Genomic DNA, 22,562 nt, shown 5'->3' on the forward strand with positions numbered 1-22,562 from the left:
AGAAATGCATGCTTCCTTCTTAGTCTGTACTGTGATTATTCTGTGTCCTTCCTCCCACTTGCTCTTTGGTGATGTGAAACCAGTGTTGCTCACCTTCAGCCCCAGGGCCTGGAGCAGTCCTTATAGGAAGGTAAGTTTTGCAGTAAAGGGCACTCAGGTGCTCCTGGCTCTGCTTCTAGGTACAGAGGGGGTGTGTACCTGGAATAATTAGCATCTCCCAGTTCAACCCAGAAGGAAAATGGTGATATCTTAGGAAGACGTGCCTTACACATATTTTATGTTGTTTTTTTTTAAGCAATCCTTGCAGTTTAATATCTTGAAATTAATGTAAGTAACCAATGTGCAGACATCCGTTGGATCCCAACTGTACATAAAGCCAATATGAGAAAACTAGAAAAATGTGAATACTAGCTGGATACTTGAAGATGTTTAGACATCTTTAGATATGATACTGTGACTGTGGATACAGTTTTTAAAAACTGATCCTCTTTCACAAATTATTTAGTCAGCTTTGATAAGACAGACTTGACAAGAGAAATGTAGAAGAGAGAAAAAGTTTATTAGGGGGGGTCACAGTTTCAGAGGTGTCCCTAGGTGACCAGATCCATTGCTCTGGGTGGGGGGGGGGGCTGCACAATATGGTGGATGGGGTGGGCCCCAGAGGAGGCGTGTCCTCTGAACCAAGACTGCAGAGGAGACAGGAGGGGACCTTCTGGGGAAGCACTTTCTAGGCAGAGGGAACAGCAAGGACAAAGCCCTGAACCAGGAGCAACCTGCAGGCTCAGGGTGGTAGAGCTGATACGTGGAGGTTTTTATTTTTTAGCCAAGCACATGCAGTATGTCCTAAAGTATTTTTAAGCAATGAGGAGTGGTATCTTTACATGTCCACGGGGTTGGTCAGTCACTAATCAAAGATGACATATCCTCAGTGTTCCTGTTTGAATTCAGATCAAAATCTAATGACTGTCATAAACCGCAAGAACCACAGAGTAACATCCCTTGTTACACATTTCCGGAAACCCCTAATGTCACGCAGCAGATGAACACAGACTATCAGGTAGAGGCAAACTGTATCTCCACCTGGTGTGGGAGAACAAGGGGAGGGGAGAGTAGCTCCTCTGAGTATTCCTAGAAATGTCGTCCATCACTCTCCCTGTATTGTGGAAGAATCTTAACACCTCTGCAACCGAACGAAAACATTGACAAATACTCCTCTTGCAAGAGAATAGTGATATCTTTCTAGAAAAAAAAGAATATAAATTCCAAGTTGTTTCTCCTGGGGGTGAGCATGAGCGACTGTTATCTCTACCTGTTCACAGTTCTTGATTGGTCCTCCATCTTTGGGCTGGGGTCCCGAGCCTAGAAATGCTCAGCATTTCCCCCCACCTGCAGGACAGCACCTGCAGCTGGAGCCCGTTTCCTGAGTGTCTCCTGCAGAGCTCCATCTGCTTTCCCTACCTGTTTCCCTGCACGTGATTACAGCTGCGTATGCCTCCCAAGCTGCCTGCGTGGCTGGGTTATGGAATGCCCCAAACCAGCCCAGCCAGCTCTGGAGAGAGGCCCTGGCAATGTTATAGTTCAGGCTCATAGAAATGTGTGTGATGCTCATACCGTGTGTATTCGGGGAGAAAAATAAAGACTAATAATTTAGATTATTTAAAAATGAAGTGCATGTATTTATTGAAAATCTAATAACAGCTTATTTTAGAAAAATAAAGGGTAATAATTTAGTTTGTACGATCAGAATGATTGGGAAAACCTAAAAACAATAGCCTATAGATTTATTTTTAATGAGTTTTTTAAAAATATTTTTAGTTGAGAATGGACACAATGCCTTTATTTTATTTATTTTTATGTGTTGCTGAGAATCGAACCCAGGGCCTCACACACATGAGGCAAGCACTCTGCCACTGAGCCATGGCCCCAGCCCCTACAAATATGTTTTAAAATCCTATTACAAAGACAAAAAAAAAACTGTATTATAATCTAAAATTATGCTGAGTCTTTTACCTGAATGTTTTATAAACAATTTTGTAGAATTGATTTTTTTAAACTAGAAGTGGTAACTAAGAGATTATTTTGTAAATTATTCAGAAAAGAATACATATATCTTTAAAATGATCAATATTTCCTAATTACTTTCATGAATCCAGATTTTGTTTTTATGTAAAGTGCACCTTAAATTAGGTGCATTTGTTTGTTTTGATATGAACTATTTCTGGTCTGTGTCCAATACTCAAATTAAGAAGCTTAACAACAAAGATAAAATTGAACCTTGTCTCTGACCCTATTCTCCTTTTTCAGTCCCTAGAAGAACCTTACTGATATTTGGTACCCTTACACTTCACAACAGTGACATCCTATTGGAAGGGCTTCTCTCATTTGTATTTTCCACTCAATCTTCTGATTTTAAAGTTGACCCATATTGATAAATATGCTTGTAGTTGACTTGATTCAAATATTTCATAATACTCAATTGTATGACCATAGTTCAATTTATGTTCTACTCTTTTGGGTTGGCCATTTAGGTTGTTTTATCTGCTATAGCAAGCAGTCGTCAAAATACATTTTCTTACGTAAATATTAAAGAATTTCTCTAGTTTTTATAACTAGAAATCATTGTTTTTTATAGAGTGTGCTCATTTTTATGAGTTATTTCCAAAGCGGTTGTCAGGATCATGGTATGAAAGGTCTCGGTGTCTACAGCGGCAAGCATTCTGGATATTGCCAGATGTTTGTTGACTTGTCAGGCGAACATGACATGAAAATCTCACTCTAGTTTAAGTTGGTATTTTCCTAGTTACATTGGCCATTCACCTCCATGAGCATTTTGTTTAGCCGTTTGTAAATTGCCGGTTCATCTATATCCCTTGCCCATCTTTCTTTCTTTGTTAATTGGTGCATCATTCTGATGTATTTGCACATGCACAGCTCACTTGGTTGGTTTGCTCTGTTTCACTAGCAGCCCTCCCCTCCTCCTTCCCCTGTTCCTTTCCTCTCTTCTGCTGGTCACTCTTGTATTCCATGAAGTCCCTTTGCTTTCCTTTTTCCTCTCCAGCTTTCACATATGAGAGAAGAAAACTGGTCCTGACTTTCTGAGTCTGGCTAATCTCCAGTTCCATCCATTTTCCTGCACATGACATGATTTTGTTTTTTACGACTGATTAAAACCCCATTGTGTATGTGTACCACATTTTCTTTACCCATTCATCTGTTGATAGACACCTGGGCAGGTTCCATGGTTTGGCTGTTGTGAATTGTGCTGCTGTAAACATGGGTAGCCACGGATTGCTCTAGTAAGATGACTTGGATTCTTCTGGAAAAATATCAGGAGTGATAGAGCTAGGTCACGTGGTGCTTACATCCCTAGTTAATTCAGTCAGCTTTTTTGCTGCTGTGACTAAAGGACCCGTCCAGCACAATCATGGAGGAAGAAGAGTTCATTGGAGGGCTCCCGGTTTCATAGGTCTTAGTCCATAGAAGTCCAGCTCCACCCCTCAGGCTCGAGATAAGGCTGAACCTCATGGCGGAAGAGGGTGGCAGAGCAAAGCAGCTCACACCATGGTGACCAGTAGGCAAAGAGAGAGATTGAACTGGAAGGTTACAAATATATACACAAAGCCTCATCCCAATTCCCACCTCCTCCAGCCTCACCCTGCCACTTCAGTTACCATTCAATCTCTACTGGAGGATTAAATCACTGATTGGGTTATGACTCTTACAACCCAATCATTTCTCCTTGGAACCTTCTTGCATGTCTCAAACATGAGCTTATGGGGGACACATCACATCCAAACCATAACACTCATCCTTTGAGGAGCCTCCATACTGATTTCTATAGTGATGGCACTAAATTATAATCTCACCACCAGTATATACGTGTTCATTTCCCCCACACCCTCACAGCATTTACTGTTATTTGTATTCTTAATGACTGTCATTCTAAATGGACTGAAATGAAGCAGTGTAGTTTCCATTTGTATTTTCCTCATTGATAAGGATGTTGGACATTTTTTTTAATATATGTGTTGGCCGTTTGAATTTCTTCTTTGGAAAAATGTCTATTTTGTTTATTTGCTCATTTATTAATTATAGTTCTTCTTTGTGGAGGGGTCAAAATTTTTTAAGTTCTTTATATATACTCTGTATATGAATCCTCTGTCAGAAGAGTAGCTGCCAAGATTTCCTCCCATTCTGTAGGTTCTGTCTTCCTATTTTAATTATTTCCTTTGCCATGAAGCAGCTTTTTAATATAATGCCATCACACTTATGAATACTTGGTTTTATTTCCCAAGTTTTAGCCAGAGTAACAAAAAAATGCATGGTACTGGCAAAAAAAAAAATAGGCAGACCAAGAGAATGAACTAGAAGATGCAGAGACAAACTACGGTTACAGTCATGCGATCCCTGCTGACCCAGGCAGCAGCTCTTCTCCTTTGGAGAAGAGACAACATATTTAACAATGGTGCTGGGAAACTGGCTATCCATGTGTATAAGGGTGAGACTAGATCCCTCTGTCTTAACCTGCACGAAAGTCAACTCAAAGCGGACCACAGACCCAGGAATGACACCTAAACTGTGTGCCTGCCGGAAGAAAACAGGATCCACACTCCTCCATGTAGGTGTGGGCAAGGACTTCCTCCGTAAGAGCCCATCTTTCTGCGAGGTTCTCTCTCCTTCTCTTCCTTCCTGTAGAACTCCTTAATGTAGCTGGGTGTCCATCTTTGTTAGATCTGTCTCTTACAGATATCTCCTCTGTGGCTGATCTTAATTTTACCAAAGGCATATGTATCCATTTTTCCACAACCATTTGCTTATTTTATGCCTTGTTTTAAAAATGGAAACATTATTTTATTTCTTCTTCTGTTTTTCCACCATGCCTTTAATTGACTTGGAATAGATTTTTGTGTAAGGCTAGAGAGAGGGATTAAATTCTACTCTTTCAATATAAACAATTAGAAATTTCTTATAGTTAATACCAACTCTAATTAAAATAAAGTTTGCATGTATATAGATTTGGCTGTAACTGTTTGAAAATTTGTTTCCTCATTCTAATTGTTTATGCCTGTGACCAGCTAACTTGGTTACAATTTTTCATAGGCCAACATTTTTCTTAAAGAAGGTTTTAGCTACTCTTGGATCTTGGTCTTTCACACCAATTTTTGGATCACTTGCTCAGTTTCATTGATGTATAAACTAATTAATGTGAATTTTGACTAGAAATACATTTAATTTATAGGCTAATTTAAATACATATACATCTTTCTGGAATCTTTCAAACCATGAATCTAGATTACTTCTTCTTGTTTAATAATATTTGACAAAGTTTCAAATTTTACTCCATGAAGATCTTGCATATATTTTAGATGATTCCATTTTATGGTATCATGAATTATACCTTAAAATGTATTTCCTCTTTATTGGTTATAGAATTATGATTGATATTTCTATATTGTGTTGAACAATTTTTATCAGTTTTTCTAGTAGTCTTGAAAATTTATCAATTCTATTTAATTCAATTGCTAAAATTATTAGCACTATTACTGCTTTTATTTATTTATTTATTTTATTGTCATGGCTAAGCCCCAGTAAACATTGAATGAAACTGGTGGTTATAAGCATGTCCTTTTTCTGATGAAAGCAAAAAATTTTATTTCAAGACTAATTGTTTGAACTTTTTATTTTATTCAATTATTTTGTGGGGTACCAAGGATTGAACTCATGGGCACTTGACCACTGAGCCACATCCCCAGCCCTATTTTGTGTTTTATTTAGAGACAGGGTCCCACTGAGTTGTTTAGTGCCTCACCATTGTGGAGGCTGGCTTTGAACTCAGGATCCTCCTATCTCAGTCTCCTAAGCTGTTGGGATCACAGGCGTGTGCCACCACACCAGGCTTTATTCAATGTTTTATTCCCAAGTGTGCCATTGTATTAATAGATTACATTAGGTTTTTTTAATCATTAAACTATTTTTGTATTTCTAACATAAACCAAATTTTTATAATCCAAGTTTCTAAAAGTAAGAGTTTAGTAAGATATAATGTATTTGTCTTTTGTGATTTTAACACAACATACCCACAGCAGTGGAATATAAGTTCAACAAACCATAGTGCTGTTCTCTTGTAAAGCTATAATTAATGCACTTATATATAAAACATATTTTTACTGGTTAATCAAAATATAAAAAACTACAATAATTATCATCTTAAAAATTAAAACACAGTCCAGGCATGGTAGTGCATGGCTGTAATCCCAGCAACTCTGAAGGCTGAGGCAGGAGGATTGTGAATTTGAGGCCAATAACTTAGCAAGACCCTGTCTAAAAAATAATAAATAAATAAAATAAAAGGAATAGGCATATAGCTTAGTGATAGAGAGCCCCTGGGTTCAATTTCCAGTCTTAAGAAAAGTGAAAAACATATGTCTATTTCCGGTCTCTTGAAATTTATCGTGTGGATTTCTCTGATTTCATTTCCACTTATCAGTGACCTAGTCTTGGTCTACTTTTTGTTTTTTTTCTATCCATCCACAATCTTTCCCATATTAGTAAATGGCATCATCCTTCCAGAGAAATGCTCAGAATTCTCGCAATAATCTTACTTTTTTTCCTGACGAGTCTCATCTCAAATATCCCACGTCTTGCTGGATCTGTCTTGAAGTCACACTCCTGACTCTGTTTCTCACCCCCTCCGCTGCTGCCCTTCAAAGTCCCAGTGATCAGCAAGTTCCCTTACAAACAGATTTCGCTTCAGATGTTTTAATCCAAGGGACCTTGGCTCCCTTAACAGCTAAGGCCAAGTTCAGAGTCCACCGATGCATGGCTGGGGAGTTGCTGCTGCATCTGGGCCCTGCCTCTCTGTCTCCATCATTTCCTGCTCTTGGCTCTCTTTATTTCACTCCTGCCAAATCAACCTGCCGGGTTATTCCTGCCTGGAGCTTTGCCTTTGCTCCTAGTTCAGCCTGGGCATTCTTCCCTTTGATCTTCAAGTCATTCTAGAATTTGCTCAGATATCACCTTCTCCAAGAGGGCACTTCTCACCAATCTGCTTGAAATCATCTTTCTCTCTTCACTCTGTTTCCAGATACAAGTGAACCCTGAGTTACGTGTTGGCTCACCTGTGTGCCTCGCCTCCCACGTTTAGCTATTAGATTGCAGACTGTGTAGGATGAAGAGCGTCTTATCTTGCTTAACGCTGCAGCTTTAAAACTTAGACAAATGGCAGGCTCATGATGAGCAGTTAAATATATCTTTCCAATAAATGATAGTAAATAAGTGATATTAAAGAGGTTCTTTTGTGAAAAGAAATTATTTTTAAACATGAAATTCATCTTTTATGTTCATTGGTTCTTAACACTCACACCTATGGCCATGCACTAAGCCTTTCAATCCAGGCACAGTCGCATTGAGATGATGATCTTATATCCTTCACTGTTCCGGATCCTTCCGTTTCCAGTCCATCTGGACCCCTGATTTCCATTTACCACATTCCTCTTGTCTCCGAGGTGTTTGGCGTGAACAGTGCTTGACAGACTTGACCAGTGCCTCTCGCCCTCTTCTCTCCCTTCACGGCTCCGCCCTGTTCCCTTACCTGATCCACCAGGTCGCTCATGGCTTTCTAGAACTGGCTTAGAAGGACTCTCCATATGGACCTTGGTATTTTCCACACCACATTTTGGTAATTTGTTGGTATTTGTAATTCTGAGCTTTACTCCTCTCACCTCATGGGACCACGAGATCATTGAGAATAGAACCTCAAATCTTGTTCATCTTGGTGTCCCCAAAGCCCACCAGAGCGCTGGAACAGTCCAGGAACCCAGTAACGGATGTGTGAACGCATTCGTGGTGGAATTATATTACCAATAGATGCCATTGTCCTTTTTGTAAGAGGTTGACACTGTGGTCATTTACAGTAGTACTGTTAGAAGGCTAAAAGGGTTTCTATATGTTCACTTTTCTCCCTTGACCCCCAAAAGGAAAACAGATAATGCAGCATTATGGGAAAGACAAGAAAAAGTTTGTTATGTCCCCAATCATAATGTCATTGGCTGTCATAAAATCCAGAATTAGGGAAAACACATCTACATTTTGTCACTGAATCTGAGTGTTCATTGGGGCAAGTCCCTTACCTCTTCTGAGACTTGGCTTTTTCTTGTGGAATAGAAGAGTCAAGTGGATGCTATCAAAGATGACATCGTTCTGTTGTTATTTAATATTCAAAAGTTTTCACCTAGGAAGGAACCTGGTTTCTGTTCCCTTTTGTATGTCATATATTCCAACAAGACTGCAAGACTTTAAGTCTGAAGAAAGCAACTTAGAATGATGCTGTAGGGCTTAACCGGAGATCCTTGCTCTTTTCTTTCTCATAGTTGATGTTCAAATATAGTTTGGCTGAATCAGGATAATGGCCATTAAGACTTCTATGCCCAAAGGAAATAGGAAGAGTTAGTGGGAGATAGTCTGTAAGATAGAGAAGAATGTAAAGATATTGAAAATTGAATTTGCTAGCTTTATCCGGCCAGCCAAGGCTTACATGCAATATTGAAAATCGTAAGCAAAGCTTATGTTATGGCTTACTTCCTGTTGGTTTGCTCTAACAATAAGAGAATCAAAGTCATCCCTGTAGTGTGACTATAGTAAGGAATGCAGAGTTGTTATGGCTTGGGTCTGGAATTTCCCCAAAGATCCTTGTGTTAAAGACTTGTGCTCCAGAATGCTGCTTTTGGAGGTGATACAACCTTTAAGAGATAGGGCCTACTAGGAGAAAGTTAGGGACCATGCCCGTGGGGGGGGGGTATCCTTGAAGTGGATTGTGGGATGCTAATCTCCTCTTTCTTTCTCTCTTTTATCCTAGCTGTGAGGTAAGCAGTTCCCTTCACCACACACTCCCTGACATGATATGCATCCTCACTTCAGTTCCAAAGCAATGAGGCCAATTGGTCATAGACTAAACCTTCCAACACCCTGAGCCCAGGCTAAACCTTTTATCTTTATAAGTTTGTTAACTCAGTAATTTTGTTATAGTAACAGAAAGCTGGCTAAAACATTAGCTAAGGAATTTGGAGTATATGTTATATGATGCACACAATCAGTCTAAGAAGTTTTATATATCATTTTAAATTAAGGTAGTTGATATAAATATCCCCTCTTTCTAAAGATCTTTTCAAAGAAAATATTAATGAAGATAGTGGAAGCATTCAGAGTAAAGAATTAGGTTCAATTAGCAAGATGCTGTGATTTGAAAAGTAAAAATAACTTTTAGCTATATATTCAGGAGTATAGAACACATAAAATATGTCCAATTAAACTCAGTTCAGGTTGGGCTTCTGTTAAAGTATACTTTATATACTATATATTCATGTGAATTCCGATTTTATGTGGAATGGCGGAAGGAGGCAGAGCACAAGCGTGCACATAATTAAGAGAGAGGTGCTTTTCTGGGAGGAATTATTCTTTGTTCCCTGGTCATTTCCTGCCTTGAGCTATCCCTGGTCACAACTCGAGCCAGGTAAGAAATTATGTTCTCATGAAGTAAACCACTTGAGATTCACAAACAGGATGAGGATGCGGGGTCACTGGCAACAGAGAAAGCATCCTAATGTCGTCATTACCGAGGTATTTAACCTTTAGGACCCACTGTGGCCAAGGACGTGGAATGTATCCATGGCATGTTCCCCGTGCTAGTGTTTGGAATATTTCATTAAACCTTCTGTATTCCCCACAAAGCACAATATGATGACTATAAAATGTATGATTTCAAGATGAAAGAAGAAACACTAAGTTCCTAATAATCACAAAGGGCATTTTCATAACACAGGGATCCAAAGACAGTATTTGCAGAGGAAGCACCATTTTATCAGGGGCTTCTCCATAAAAATGAAATGTAGAAGTTTGGAACTTGCCACGGGCAGTAGTTTTTATTTACATTCTGCACATAGATTATGATATACGTAGTAAGTGTCCACCTTGAATAAGGGAATTAATGATTCCACTTATGATACCAGCAGAGGAAAATCTGCACTGTGACTGCCTTTTCTCTTCTGGATGATGAATTCCTGAAAGTTTGTTAATATCCACTAATAGATGCCTTCCACTCATGGTTAACGGCTCCACAGGAACCGCTTCCAGGAGAGATGGGAGCATGACCACATCGTTTGCCAAGTGCGTGGACACTGATTGTTTTATGCCATCAATTACAGCCTATGCATTGATATGAGCTCACAATTGCCATGGAAATCGTCTTAAACTAAGAAATTCTAAATGTCTCTGTGAAATACATACCATGCAAATCTCTTTTATGAAATACCCATGTGTGTCTATCATCTTTTCCCAAACCTCTCTGAAATATAACTTTATTGAAGCAAAGAATAGTGTGTCTGTGAATAAGTCAGAGCAGGCTGCCTGCCCCTGCCCCACGCCAACAGCATCCCTTGTCCCTGGAGCAGAAGCCACATCCCTCACTGTGACTGGGAAAGCTCTGCTTCCGGGCCCCACCGCCCCACTGCAGCTCTGACCTTGACTCCTGCACTCTGAAAGAAACTATACATTCTTATACTAATCTCACTACAATCCTTTTTTAATCATAACTTTATCTGCTACTGAATTAATTATATTTTATATTTTATTCGAAGCTACCTTAATTCCTACACTAATTATTATTCCTCGATGAGGAAACCAAACCGAACGATTAAATGCAGGATTATATTTTCTATTTTATACCCTGGTAGGTTCATTACCCTTACTAGTAGCATTAATTTACATTCAAAAATCTACAGGATCCTTAAATTTTATTATTTCACTGTACCAGTCACCTGGCCTCCCTATATCCTGAACAAATGACATTCTATGATTAGCATGTATTATAGCTTTTATAGTTAAGATACCCCTATACGGTCTTCACCTTTGATTACCAAAAGCTCACGTTGAAGCCCCCATTGCTGGTTCTATAGTTTTAGCTGCTATTCTACTAAAACTTGGTGGATATGGAATAATTCAAATTTCAACTTTATTACATCCTATCACATGTAATATGGCGTATCCCTTTATTATGCTATCATTGTGAGGCATAATTATAACAAGCTCAATCTGCTTACGACAAACAGACCTAAAATCCCTCATCACTTACTCTTCAGTAAGTCACATAGCACTAGTAATTGTAGCAATTATGATTCAAACCCCTTGAAGTTTTATAGGAGCTACAGCACTAATAATTGCCCACGGACTAACATCTTCCATACTATTCTGTCTAGCAAACACTAACTATGAACGAATTCACAGTCGAACTATAACACTAGCCCGAGGCTTACAGTCTATTCTTCCCCTTATAGCGACATGGTGCGTTTTAGCTACCTTAACCAATTTAGCTCTCCCACCTTCCATTAATCTAATTGGCAAACTATTCATTATTATAGCATCATTTACTTGATCAAGTGTTACAATTGTCTTAACCGGACTAAATATATTAATCACAGCTCTTTACTCACTATATATACTAATTATAACACAACGAGGAAAATTTACATACCATACATTAAATTTAAACCCTTCCTTCACACGAGAAAATACACTCACATTTCTCCATCTTTTTCCACTTGTCATTCTATCAACAAACCCTACTATTATTCTGGGTCATTTATACTGTAAATATAGTTTAAGCAAAACTTTAGATTGTGAATCTAACAATAGAGAATCATAACCTCTTATTTACCAAGAAAGCATGCAAGAACTGCTAATCCATGCTCCCCGTGTTTACATCCACGGCTTTCTTAACTTTTATAGGATAGTAGTAATCCGTTGGTCTTAGGAACCAAAAAATTGGTGCAACTCCAAATAAAAGTAATAAATATATTCTCTTCACTTATCCTTACATCACTCGTAACTCTTTTATTTCCTATTTTCCTCACCATAACTGACCACTATAAACACATTAATTACCCAAACTATGTAAAAATCTCTATTATTTGTGCATTATCACTCTGCATAGTACCAACACTAATGTTTATCAACTCAAATTATGAACTCATTATCTCAAACTGACACTGAATAACTATCCAAACATTCACCTCCCTGGCCCCCTGGTAACCTGGATCCATCCAGAAACATAAATGTTACAGGATTAGAGCATTTGCATTTGCCTTCCCTCTTTCTGGAATATTTCCCCAGCTGTTCATGTGGCCTGCAAGATAACTACGTTATTTATTCAAATTTCACCTTCTCAGTGGGGCCTTTTAGGGTTTCCTCTGTATTTAAAATGCAAACACCACACACGGCTTATCCTTCCCTTCCTTGATGTCGTTTTTCTCCTTGTCATTTCACTTTCATGTATATGTGTGTGTAAATACGTGTGTACATATAGAGATAGAGAGATGGTTTGAAACCATGTGTGTGTGCATGTGCACAGTTATTATCTGGGTGTTTTCCTTACTAAAATGCCTGAACTTAAGCTACAAACCTTTATGAATGCGATTTTACCACGGTTTCCCTGCTAGCCTGATGTGTGTCTGCACACAGTAGGTACTCAATGATGCTGTCGGGCGGGTGAAAGAGCTACAACAGACGTGAAGAAAGCAGTGCCCTGGATGGGATCTTGAAATGGGTGTGGTAGGAGGGAGAGACGAGAGTTTGAGGCCCAGCGGTCACTAAGACCACAGTGTTAGAAACCCGTTGCTGCACCCGTTGCTGATCCTACAGTTATTGATGCTGTATAGGAAACAGATCTTAACCAGATGACCTTTTGCTTTGTGTTTTGGAAGTCAATGTTTCCTGCTGTAGTCTGGATCTTAAATGTCCCCCACAGGCCCATGTGTTGGAACCTGCTCCCTGACCCATGGCCCTAGTGGGAGGGAGGAAACTTCAAAAGGTAGAGCCTAACCAGTGAGGTCTTCTGGTCTCTACCTTTGAAGGGTATTATGGGACCCCAGGCTCTTCTTTCTTCCTTTCATGTGCCAGCCATGAAGTGAGTGGCTTTGCATGACCAAGTGCTTCTACCATGATGTGCCGCCATAGGCCCAAAGCAATGGGGCCGACTAATCATGGACATAAATCTCTAGAACTGGGAGCCAAAACAAACCTTTTCATTTTATAAGCTGATGATCTCAGGTATGTGTTACAGTACAGAAAGCTGACAAACTCACTTGCCTTCGGGAATACTAGTTTGTGTATATTAGAAAGTTTTTTTATGACTCTCGAAAGAAGTCAGGTTGAAAACGTAGTCCATCGTGAGTTAAGGAAAGAGATTCTGGGCTGCTGCTAGAGAACAAGGCTCTCCGTGGGGATTGGTTAAAAAAAAGAAAGAGAAGTAGTGCCAGACACTGGAGAGTTCTGTGCCACAGGCTGCGTATAGCCAAAAAGAGATAAAACTAACCTAATTGATACAGCTCTAATTTGGTGAAGGTAAATCTGCAGACCTGGGGCTAAAGAGATTCAGTTATTGGAGTCACAAATGGTGAGAAAAGAACTAGTGTGGGGAGCAGCTCTCTGGCTGTCGGTGGACCCAAAGAAGGCCTTCTACCAGGCAAAAGTAAGTGCTGTGCCTTCCTGCAGGCGCCATCACTGAGCTTGTTTTAGCTGATTCCAGCAAATAAGTGAGGCATGTGGTCAGGCAGAGGGGAGCAGGCCTTGGAGAAGGGCAGGGCTCTCCATCTCTCAGGACCCAGAACCATAACTGGGGCCGGCAGGACTTTGAACAGTTCCCAGCAACTTGGTTCTATTCACTTTTTGCTGATTTGTCCTCTTTATCTCATACTTTCTTGCAGACCTGCTCTGAGCCACGCCCCCGCCCCACCTTTGAATGTAGGGAGAGTGGAAAGGGGTTGATTAAAATATGCTAAATATGCGCTGTCAGGTGGAGGTGAGTGCTAGGGAGGAGCGTGTGGCAGGGCACGGAGACAGCAGTCATGGAGGTGAGAAACAGCAGGGAAAAAGACCAGAGAAGGAGTGGGCTCTGAGGTGTCCAGGCCCAGGAGACTGAAGGAGGAGCTCCCGACATCCTGGAGGAAGGGCCCAGGTCACTGGGGCTGCCAGATGAGCTTGGATGAGTGGGCGGAGAAGGGAGGAGGAGAGGATGGGAGGAGGGTTTTGGAGATGCAGGGGCAGGAAGCAGGTGACTGGTGACAGGTCACAGAAGTAATGAAGGGAGAGGCAAAAGCTTTATCCAGAGCGGTGGTGGTGAGGCTGAGGACAGATTGTAAATCTCTGGACTCAGATTCTGAATACTGTGTCCCTCCTTATCTATAGTTTCACTTCACACATTTTCAGTTATCCATGCTCAACTATGGCCCAAAAATATTAAATGAAAAAATCCCAAAATGAACAATTCATAATTTTTAAAGTACATGCTATTCTGAGCACTGTGATAAAATCTTGTTCCGCCCTGCTCCATCCCTCCTGAGATGTGACTTAGTGCTTTGTCCACTGTATCCACTCTCTATATGCTACTCACCCATTAGCTATCAGTAGCTGCTGTGATATCACAGTGCTTGTGTTCAAGTAACTCTTATTGTACTTAATAATGGCTTCAAAGCACAAGAAGAGTGGAGCTGGCAATTATGTAAGAGCATATATCCAAGGAGGGAGCACCTGACATATTGGAAGATGAAGGAGGTCACTGTGGAGGGAGTCGGGGTGGTAGGCTATGAGGGGAGAGAAGTGAGGAGGGAAGAGAGGTGAAGGAAAGCAGGTTGTGGGATGACAGTATGTTGGTTGTTATACTTGTTCTGTTTTATTATTAGCTATTATTGCTAATATATCACCATGCCTGATTTATAAAACAAAGATCTTGGTAGGCATGTGTATATAGGATAAGACACAGGACATGTAGGGTTGGTTCTCTGTGGTTTCTGGCACTTGCTAGGGTTCTTCAAACATATGACCCACGTAGACTGAAGGAAGAGCAGACAGGGTTTGCAAGCAGCCTGCTGGTGTAGCGAGAGTCAGTGGTGCTTCTAGGGTTTCTTCCTGGGAAACTGGCAGAATGGAGCCGCCGTTTGCTGAAATGGAGACACCTTGACGGGGAGAATTCAGGAAGGGCCTGATCCACAGCGCACTCTCTCTCACGCTCACCTCTTCCTCACGCCCTTCCCCCTTCAAGGAAACTGGGTTGATCCATAGAGTTCACAGAGCCCTTCTCCAGCCAGGCTCCCATCCTCCCTGTTTCTGGGAATCTGCAGAAGCTCGGCTACATCCTTGCAAGGTCCTTGTTGCACTATGTGCTGTCGGTGGCCCTCGAGAGGCACAGACCAGCCATTAGCAATCATGACTTAGATCCTACTAACTTAGAAGTCACAAAATGATGATACTCCCATTGTATTATTTAGTATTCTCTTGTGAACTGAAATATTTCCATAAAGAGAATACTTACATTACAGTTCATATAGGAGCCAGAGGCCAATTGCTTCATTCTTTGCCGGTATGGACCAATAGTCAAAATGATTGGTTAACTGGCACCTTACAATGTTAAACTTTTTTCTTACATTTTAATTAATTCCTGGTCTTAAATATGTTTGGTGTCTTTTAATCCATGGTAGGAAATTCTTATTGATGTCAGAATTGTCCCGTCCTTGGTTCTGGGCTTCTTGGAGCAGCCTGACAGCTTGCTTCAGATATGGTGGCATGACCTGTCCCCCTTTTTCAGCTCTGGACTGGGCCATTTCTCCAGAGATCCTAGTCTTCTCCAGCTGGAAATTGGTGTTTAGCGATGACAGTTTGGTGTTGTTCTAGAGCTTTTCCAGGATGCATTTAGGACATATGTCTCCATTTTTAAAATACGATATTTTCTTAGGTTCACAGCCATCCTCCTAATTAAAACCCAGATGTATGGAGAGTTTTTATTTAACTTCACCTCATATCTGCTGCTGCTTTTCTCACTCTGAAATGTTCAGGGTCCATGATGCTGAGATCATTGCTCACTTGCTTGATTCCACACGTGCAGAGCCTTTTGGTGACAGATCAATGCAGTGTCTAGTTTTGCCTGAAAGGTCAGTGTGGAAAGAACATCTGTTGATAAGATGAAGACGCGTATTCTGATTAGAGCGAACAGCACGTAGGGAGTCCCAGTGTCTTTGGAGGGCGGTGTAACTTAGTTATTTTCCGACACTTGAAGAAGCCTTTCCCTACTGATGTTTTGCTGATGTGGTCATTTTTCTGCCCACAGAGGACAAAGTGTGGACCATCGTGTCTCACGACTTGCAGATGCAGACGACGGTGGTAGGCTACAACCCAGAAAAGTACTCGGTGACACAGCTCATCTACAGTGCCTCCATGGACCAGATCAGCGCCATCACCAGCAGCGCCGAGTACTGCGAACAGTACGTCTCCTACTTCTGCAAGATGTCCAGGCTGTTGAACACCCCAGGTAGGCCGAACCGAGGGTCGCTTTAATTACCGCCTCGGCTGGTGTCTGGAGTGGTCTCGACAGTCCAACAGGTGGAGTGTAGTATCTTAGGGTCCAGCTTTCCACGTGCAGGTGGCTGTAAATAAGTAAAATATAATCGCTCGGATTGTTTTCTGAAAATGGAAGCTAAGAACGTAGGATTTTTAAAGAAATTTCATGTCTTTAGGTTTGTAGATTTGGGGAATTTTCTGTGTCTGTATGTAGGTGAGGCTGCGTCTAGTGCTTAATTATCTACCAGCTGTTGCTTTGGGCAAAAAGTTTGTCAGAGCTCCTTTTGAACTTTCAAGTTATTACCTTTGAGTTCTTCAGGTGTCTTTAGTGTAGAGATGAAAGCATCCCCAGGGCCGCCTGCAAGGGAACCACATATAGAACAGCATCAGTTTACAGCCCTTTGTAGTCTCCAGTCATTTAAGAGTGTCTTTTGTCTCAAGGAATCAAGACTCGATTTTTTTCTTGATAGCCTACCTTGAGCCATGCAGTAGTGTGTGTGTACATGCAAACACCGTGCCTGCATAAGACTGTTTGGGGTTGTGGGGAAAAAAAAAAAAAAGATCCCAAGGGATGTAATGGAGACAGCCTACCTGCAAGAAGGGGTCATGTGCTTTGGAGGTCTTGGCACTAAACCCAAGATGTGAACAGAAAACCGATCCTTTGGCTTAGAACATAGCAGAGTGTAAATAAGCAGGTGTTTTGAGTTAAAGAAGTCTGTCTTTATAATTTGCAACCTTCCCATTTTCCATGTATGTGACTTTAGTTAACTCTTTTCTAAAAAAAAAAATTTACTTAATTTATAGGCAAAAGTTGTATATATTTAGCATGTGCATGTTTTTGAAATATGTATAGAGTGTGGAATGGATTAATCAAGCTAATTAGCGTATTGTTGCTTATCTTTTTTTGTGGCGAGAACACCTAAATTCTATTCTATTAGCATTTTTCAAGAGCTCAACATATTGCTATTACTTAGAGTCGTCGTGTGTACAATAGATCTCTTGATATTAAGCCTGTTTCCAGTGTCTTTTTCTGTCAAGCACAGAACATAATGCCTTCTACAGGGGAACTGTGAGAACTCAATGGGGTAATATATGAAGCATTTATGGGGTCTGAGGCATTTAAGGACAAAAGTAGCAAATGGTGTATTGATTCTTGAAAAATATTATGGAACTTTGGAAATGACATCGTGTGATGCTAGAGGTCAGCGGGCAATGTGATGCCCCGAAGTGGTGCTGAGTTTGGAGCCAATGTTGTTGGGAGTAGCTTACAGAAAAAGAGTTGGAACCACAATGGTGGGTGTCACATTGGGATACTGAATGCTTCCCACGTGAAAAGTCTGGTGTTGTAATTCAGACGGCATATCCTGTGGACCCTAAGAAAACCTCTAAAATATGAAGATCATTGATTCAGAAAATGCGCCCTCGTTTGGAGAAGAGACGGGTGTGGCTGGGCTGCTGAGGAAAGGCATCCTTAAAGAGGCAGAAGGCAATCATGGGTTGGCGGCAGAGCGTGAGCGAAAGTCTGGAAGGCAGCCTGAGTGATGTGAGTGAGCCTTCGGGTCCTGCTGAGAAGTTCAGCCCAAGAGAGTCCAGGAGGAAAGTGCAACAGGAAGCAAGGCCACAGTGGGAGTGGGCGTAGGTGTGGAGGGAAGTGTGTGCTGAGGGGTGAGTCTTGATCCTGGAGGCCGGGCATCTCCGACCTTCACGGGCACGAGAACAACCTGCAGAGATCAGTGAAGCACAAAGTGCTGGGCCCCTTCCCTAAGGTTTGGACTGGGTGGAGCTGAGATGGGGCTTGAGAATTTGCATTAGTCATGGGTGCCCTGCACTCCCTGGTCTCCCCCAGGAGTCATATGTGGATGCCCAGACCCCCAGAAGGACTGTCTTGGGAGATAGGGCTCCTAGGAAGTAGTCAGGTTGATTGGGGTCCTAATGGTGGGGTCCTAATCCAATGGGATTGGTGGCCTTAAAAGAAGAATAGAGAGAGAATGCTCTCTCTGTTCTCCTTCTTTGCCCTGTAAGGACACAACAAGAAGGAGGCCTCCTGTAAGCCAGGATGGGAGCCGTCACCAGAAACTGAACCCACCGGCATCATGATCGTACTCTCCTCTCCTCTGGAACTCCAAGAAAATAAGTTCTTGCCATTTAAGTCACCCAGTGCATGATATTTTGTAGGGCAGCCAGAGCAGAGGAACATGATGACTTGCCCACAGACCGCTCTCTGAAAACTGCTGTGCTGGACGAGGGGGAAAAGCCCCCACAGCTCAGGCGCTGTGTCTGTGGACCTGTCTCAGCCACATCCCAATGGTGCCAGGGCAGGGAGGTGGGTTGCTCAGAGGTCAAAGTGCTCAGAGAGCCTGGAAGTCATGGGACTCACTGGGGGAAGCTTCCAGGAGATCCGAGGCTGCTCCAAGAGGAGTCCAGTGAGGCCAGGCTGATGAGGGCACCTCCATCCCTGTCGGTGCTTTGCCACGCAGCGTGTCTTCTCTCTTGTGGTGTTTTGTCCAGTGACGGCCAGCTGCACCGACCCTCCCTCCCACAGTGCCCTCAAATTCACATCCATCCTCACTCAGAGGGGGCTGTCGGGTCAGGCTGCAGGAGCAGTGACATCGTGAGCATTCGCCTGCTTAGTTTGCTTGTATGAGCAGCATCCCAAGGACTAGTGGTCTTGGCAGACGGTAAGAAGGTGGCTTTTTACAGACAGCACTCACTTGTCCTCAGTGCCACTGGGCATGAGAGAAAGCAGTGTCCTTCAAGGTAATATGCATCTGGGTTTTCCAGTCCAGGATTGCTCTATTCCTTTAAGTTGGGTAGGTTTTTGGAAACAAAACAGGAAATTCAGGGACCGTGTGTTTCAGGATCCCCTTTTCTTTAGTGGTGAAATACCTTTACTTCCTACAGCATTTTTATTGAATCCTGTTTCTCATGTGGGAAAGACTCAGCCAAGGTCTTTGGAAAACCAGGGGCCTGTAATAAACGGTGTCAGCCTGTCTTCACGCTGCTCGGTGGGTCTCCTCACTGAGGCTCTGTTTGCAGATCCAGTGGACTATTCTCTGTCCTGGGATGGGAGCAGGGGTGGGGCGAATTGCTGACCAGAAGATAACTTGTGCCCTCAGCTTTACGTTCCTGGTTTTCTTCCTACTTCTATTAAACTCCAAAGTCAACTTAAGTGTTGCATATTTCTCTAGTGGTTAAAAAGCACAATATGGCATCCAAGTAAGTTCAGCTTCCAGTTTAGGCCCTAGGAGAGCCCAGCTGGAGGGGGGAAACGGCTGGAGGGGGGATCCCAGCTGGAGGGGGGAGCCCAGCTGGAGGTGGAAAGGTGCTGACCTGCAGGGCTCCTGCTCTCCTGGGTCAGCTCCCTCTCTTCCCTGCTGATACCCAGACGGCCCTTACCTCTCGCTTTCAACCACCACCAAGAAGCCTCACGCATCTGTGAAATGCAGGGCACACAGAGCTTCAGGGTAAACTTGTTTTAAAGCAATCTGCTGGTTACATTTTCTAACCTAAAATCTTTCATTCATAGGATATGTTTTTTAATAAATGCTAGCTGATTTGAATAAAAATAATAATATATAGTTTTATACTATCTTGTCCAACCTTCCGGCAACTGCTTTTCATCAGGAATGTGCATCAGAATCTGCTCAGTTTTCTTGTTCACGTGCTGATTTCAGGGGGACTGGGCTGGGGCCCTGGAATGGTGCCTTTTAACACACATCCGTGGGTAATTTTGTGCGCCGTGATTGGAAAACAAAGCCTTTAGTTATGGCTTGAGGTTCTGTCTTGTTGGAGTTGAAGGTATTGTTGCTTCCTGCGGGAGAAGACTGAAGGGAATATCAGGGATTGTCTCACTGACTGAAGTAAATGGCATAATCACCTACTTCAGTGGAACATTGGTATTGATACTATTTTTAATTCGCTTCATAGAACAGTCTTTAAATATTGTCACGTGAATTCCAGCCTGCCCTTCAGACTCATTTTCCATACTTCCAATTTCTCCCTTCTGGGTAGCTCTGTATTAGAACCGCTAACCCAAGGAAAGAGAGAGGTTGACCCAGCCAGTCCTCTAGGTTACAGTTCTGGGTACAGATCAAAATAGGAAGGAAGTCAGTTTCATAAAAATCTTTAATTTGTTGTTTTAAGGAGCTAATGTTTGCTGAAATTGACTTTTTCTTCCTTCATGGTTACCATCCGATTTTAAATATCCATTTAGTCATTCTTAACTAAGACTGAATTATATTGGAACTTCTGTAGAAGTACTTGTGACATCTGTTTGAATACAAAGTATATTCATTATAGCCATTGCAATTAAAATGAATATCAAATGAGTTTGTAATGGCTGTGCACTTAAAATGTCATTCTTTATTTTAGGAGCCTCACCCTCCCTCCGTGGTTCCTGTGGGGCCCGACAGTTATGGTATTTATGAAAAGTACATATGAAAGACAGTTGATGTGCATGTGGACCTTATTTTTATCTTGATAAATGTCTGTATCATACCGTTAGGTAGCAAATGTAGAAATACTTATTATTGGTTTCTTAAAACTTTTACAAGGATATAGTATATGGCTTGTAATATTATCTCTATTATTATTACAAATTTTAAAAAGGGCAAAATAATGATTTTGCAATTTTGTCATCATATGTATTCTTGCCACGTAGCTATCAATTCACTTGTTCTTAATAAACTTTATAAAAAAGACACAGAAACGAAACAAACAGAAGTAATGTTTTTCCACATAGAATAGGCTATTTGGAATGAGGCATACCAATTTGGGAATGACCAGATTAATTATACACAAATAGAGAAAACCATCCAACATAATGTCAACATGCTTTATATCTATATCCTCAGAAGTGAAAATGAAATAAATTCTGAGCTTCAGAGAGGCAGAAATAACTAAACAATGAAACCTATGTCTAACAAATGCCTTAAAAACTTGAATTTGATCAATTGGATATAGATAAGTTGCTCTGGGCCCTGCTCCACTGGAATACTGGGCAACACTCCAAATGCTTTTAGATGACCAAAATATTTCTCCATATCTGGACAAGACTTATTAGCTTGCTTGTGTATCTTGGGATGCACTGTCGACACACATTTATTTTACAAATCATATTATACTTTCTAATTAAGAACTTTCACTGAAGTATTTATTCCCCACATATAGAAATATTTATTTAATTGTGGAGGTACCAAGCTGTTGTGTTTCCTATTTTCCTGACTATATTTAGTGCTGTTTTGTTGGTTTCCAGGGTTTCATTTCTTTTAATTTCTCAATGTAGTGTGGTTCTCATAAGTCAGACTTTTATTGCCTTTTTGGTTGAAAGAAGCCATATAAATTATCCATCCTTTTGGGTAGTTTACTATTAGATTTTGTATCCATTGGAAAGGAGTTATGTTCACAATTTTTGCCTGTAAAGTAAGCTGTGTAAAATTCAATATATTTTGATGATACTGTGCTGTGATTTAGTGGCACCCAAAAGAGACGAAAACACAGCTCTGACATGGCAACTTACAACCTATTTTTAGCAAAAATTTCTAAACTCTGGTGCAGTTATCAAGAAAATGAATTTTCCAAGTTTGTGCTGTGTATTTCAAGACACCGCGATGTTTACCTCTTGAGACAACAGAGATAAAAACCTCAACCAATTCCAACTAAAGATTATTTTCAGTAGATGAAATTTATTGTGACTAATCAATATATTAACCAAAAGATTAATTGTCGATCTAATTATAGGGTCTGACGATCATATTAATGTTGGAAAATGAGCTCCAGCAGGTTCCCCTCCCCGCAACTGGAGTCCACAGGGCAGCTCTGGACTGAAGGAAGCTGAGGGGCAGTTGGGGGAGAGTTGGAGTCACTTCAGTAGGAAGGATAGGTGTTGAGGAGAGTCCCACCTGGAATGTGAGTAGGGGAGTTAGCAGATATTTGTAGTGTTTCCTGTACATCCCAAAGTGTGACATACAAGCTGAGATGTGAAGGATTCATGCAAGTGGAGTGAGAAAACTGCAAGAGGGGATTCTAGGTTAGAGGTGTCCACAGGTTCGCTGATTCTGAGATGGAGGTCAAGGAACACAGATCTTTGTTTGAAAGAAGTGAAAGAGGTTGGAGAGGCTGGAGGAGAGATCTTGAGGGGAAGAGAGGCAGGAAGGAGACAGGAGGCCAGTCAGAGTCCCCTT

The 22,562-nt window shown here is 41.4% G+C and overlaps 1 protein-coding gene across 1 annotated transcript in view; it reads left to right on the forward strand.

Moving 5' to 3' along the window:
* Cntnap2 (contactin associated protein 2) overlaps positions 1-22,562 on the forward strand; it is a 1,898,037-nt gene that overhangs the window by 1,243,354 nt on the left and 632,121 nt on the right. The window contains exon 13 of the mRNA XM_005326627.5: positions 16,151-16,351. Within this exon, the coding sequence (XP_005326684.2) occupies positions 16,151-16,351 (201 nt within the window). The remainder of the gene's footprint in view (positions 1-16,150; positions 16,352-22,562) is intronic.

Source organism: Ictidomys tridecemlineatus, chromosome 2 (genome assembly GCF_052094955.1).
Source record: "Ictidomys tridecemlineatus isolate mIctTri1 chromosome 2, mIctTri1.hap1, whole genome shotgun sequence".
NCBI classification, from domain to species: Eukaryota; Metazoa; Chordata; class Mammalia; order Rodentia; family Sciuridae; genus Ictidomys; species Ictidomys tridecemlineatus.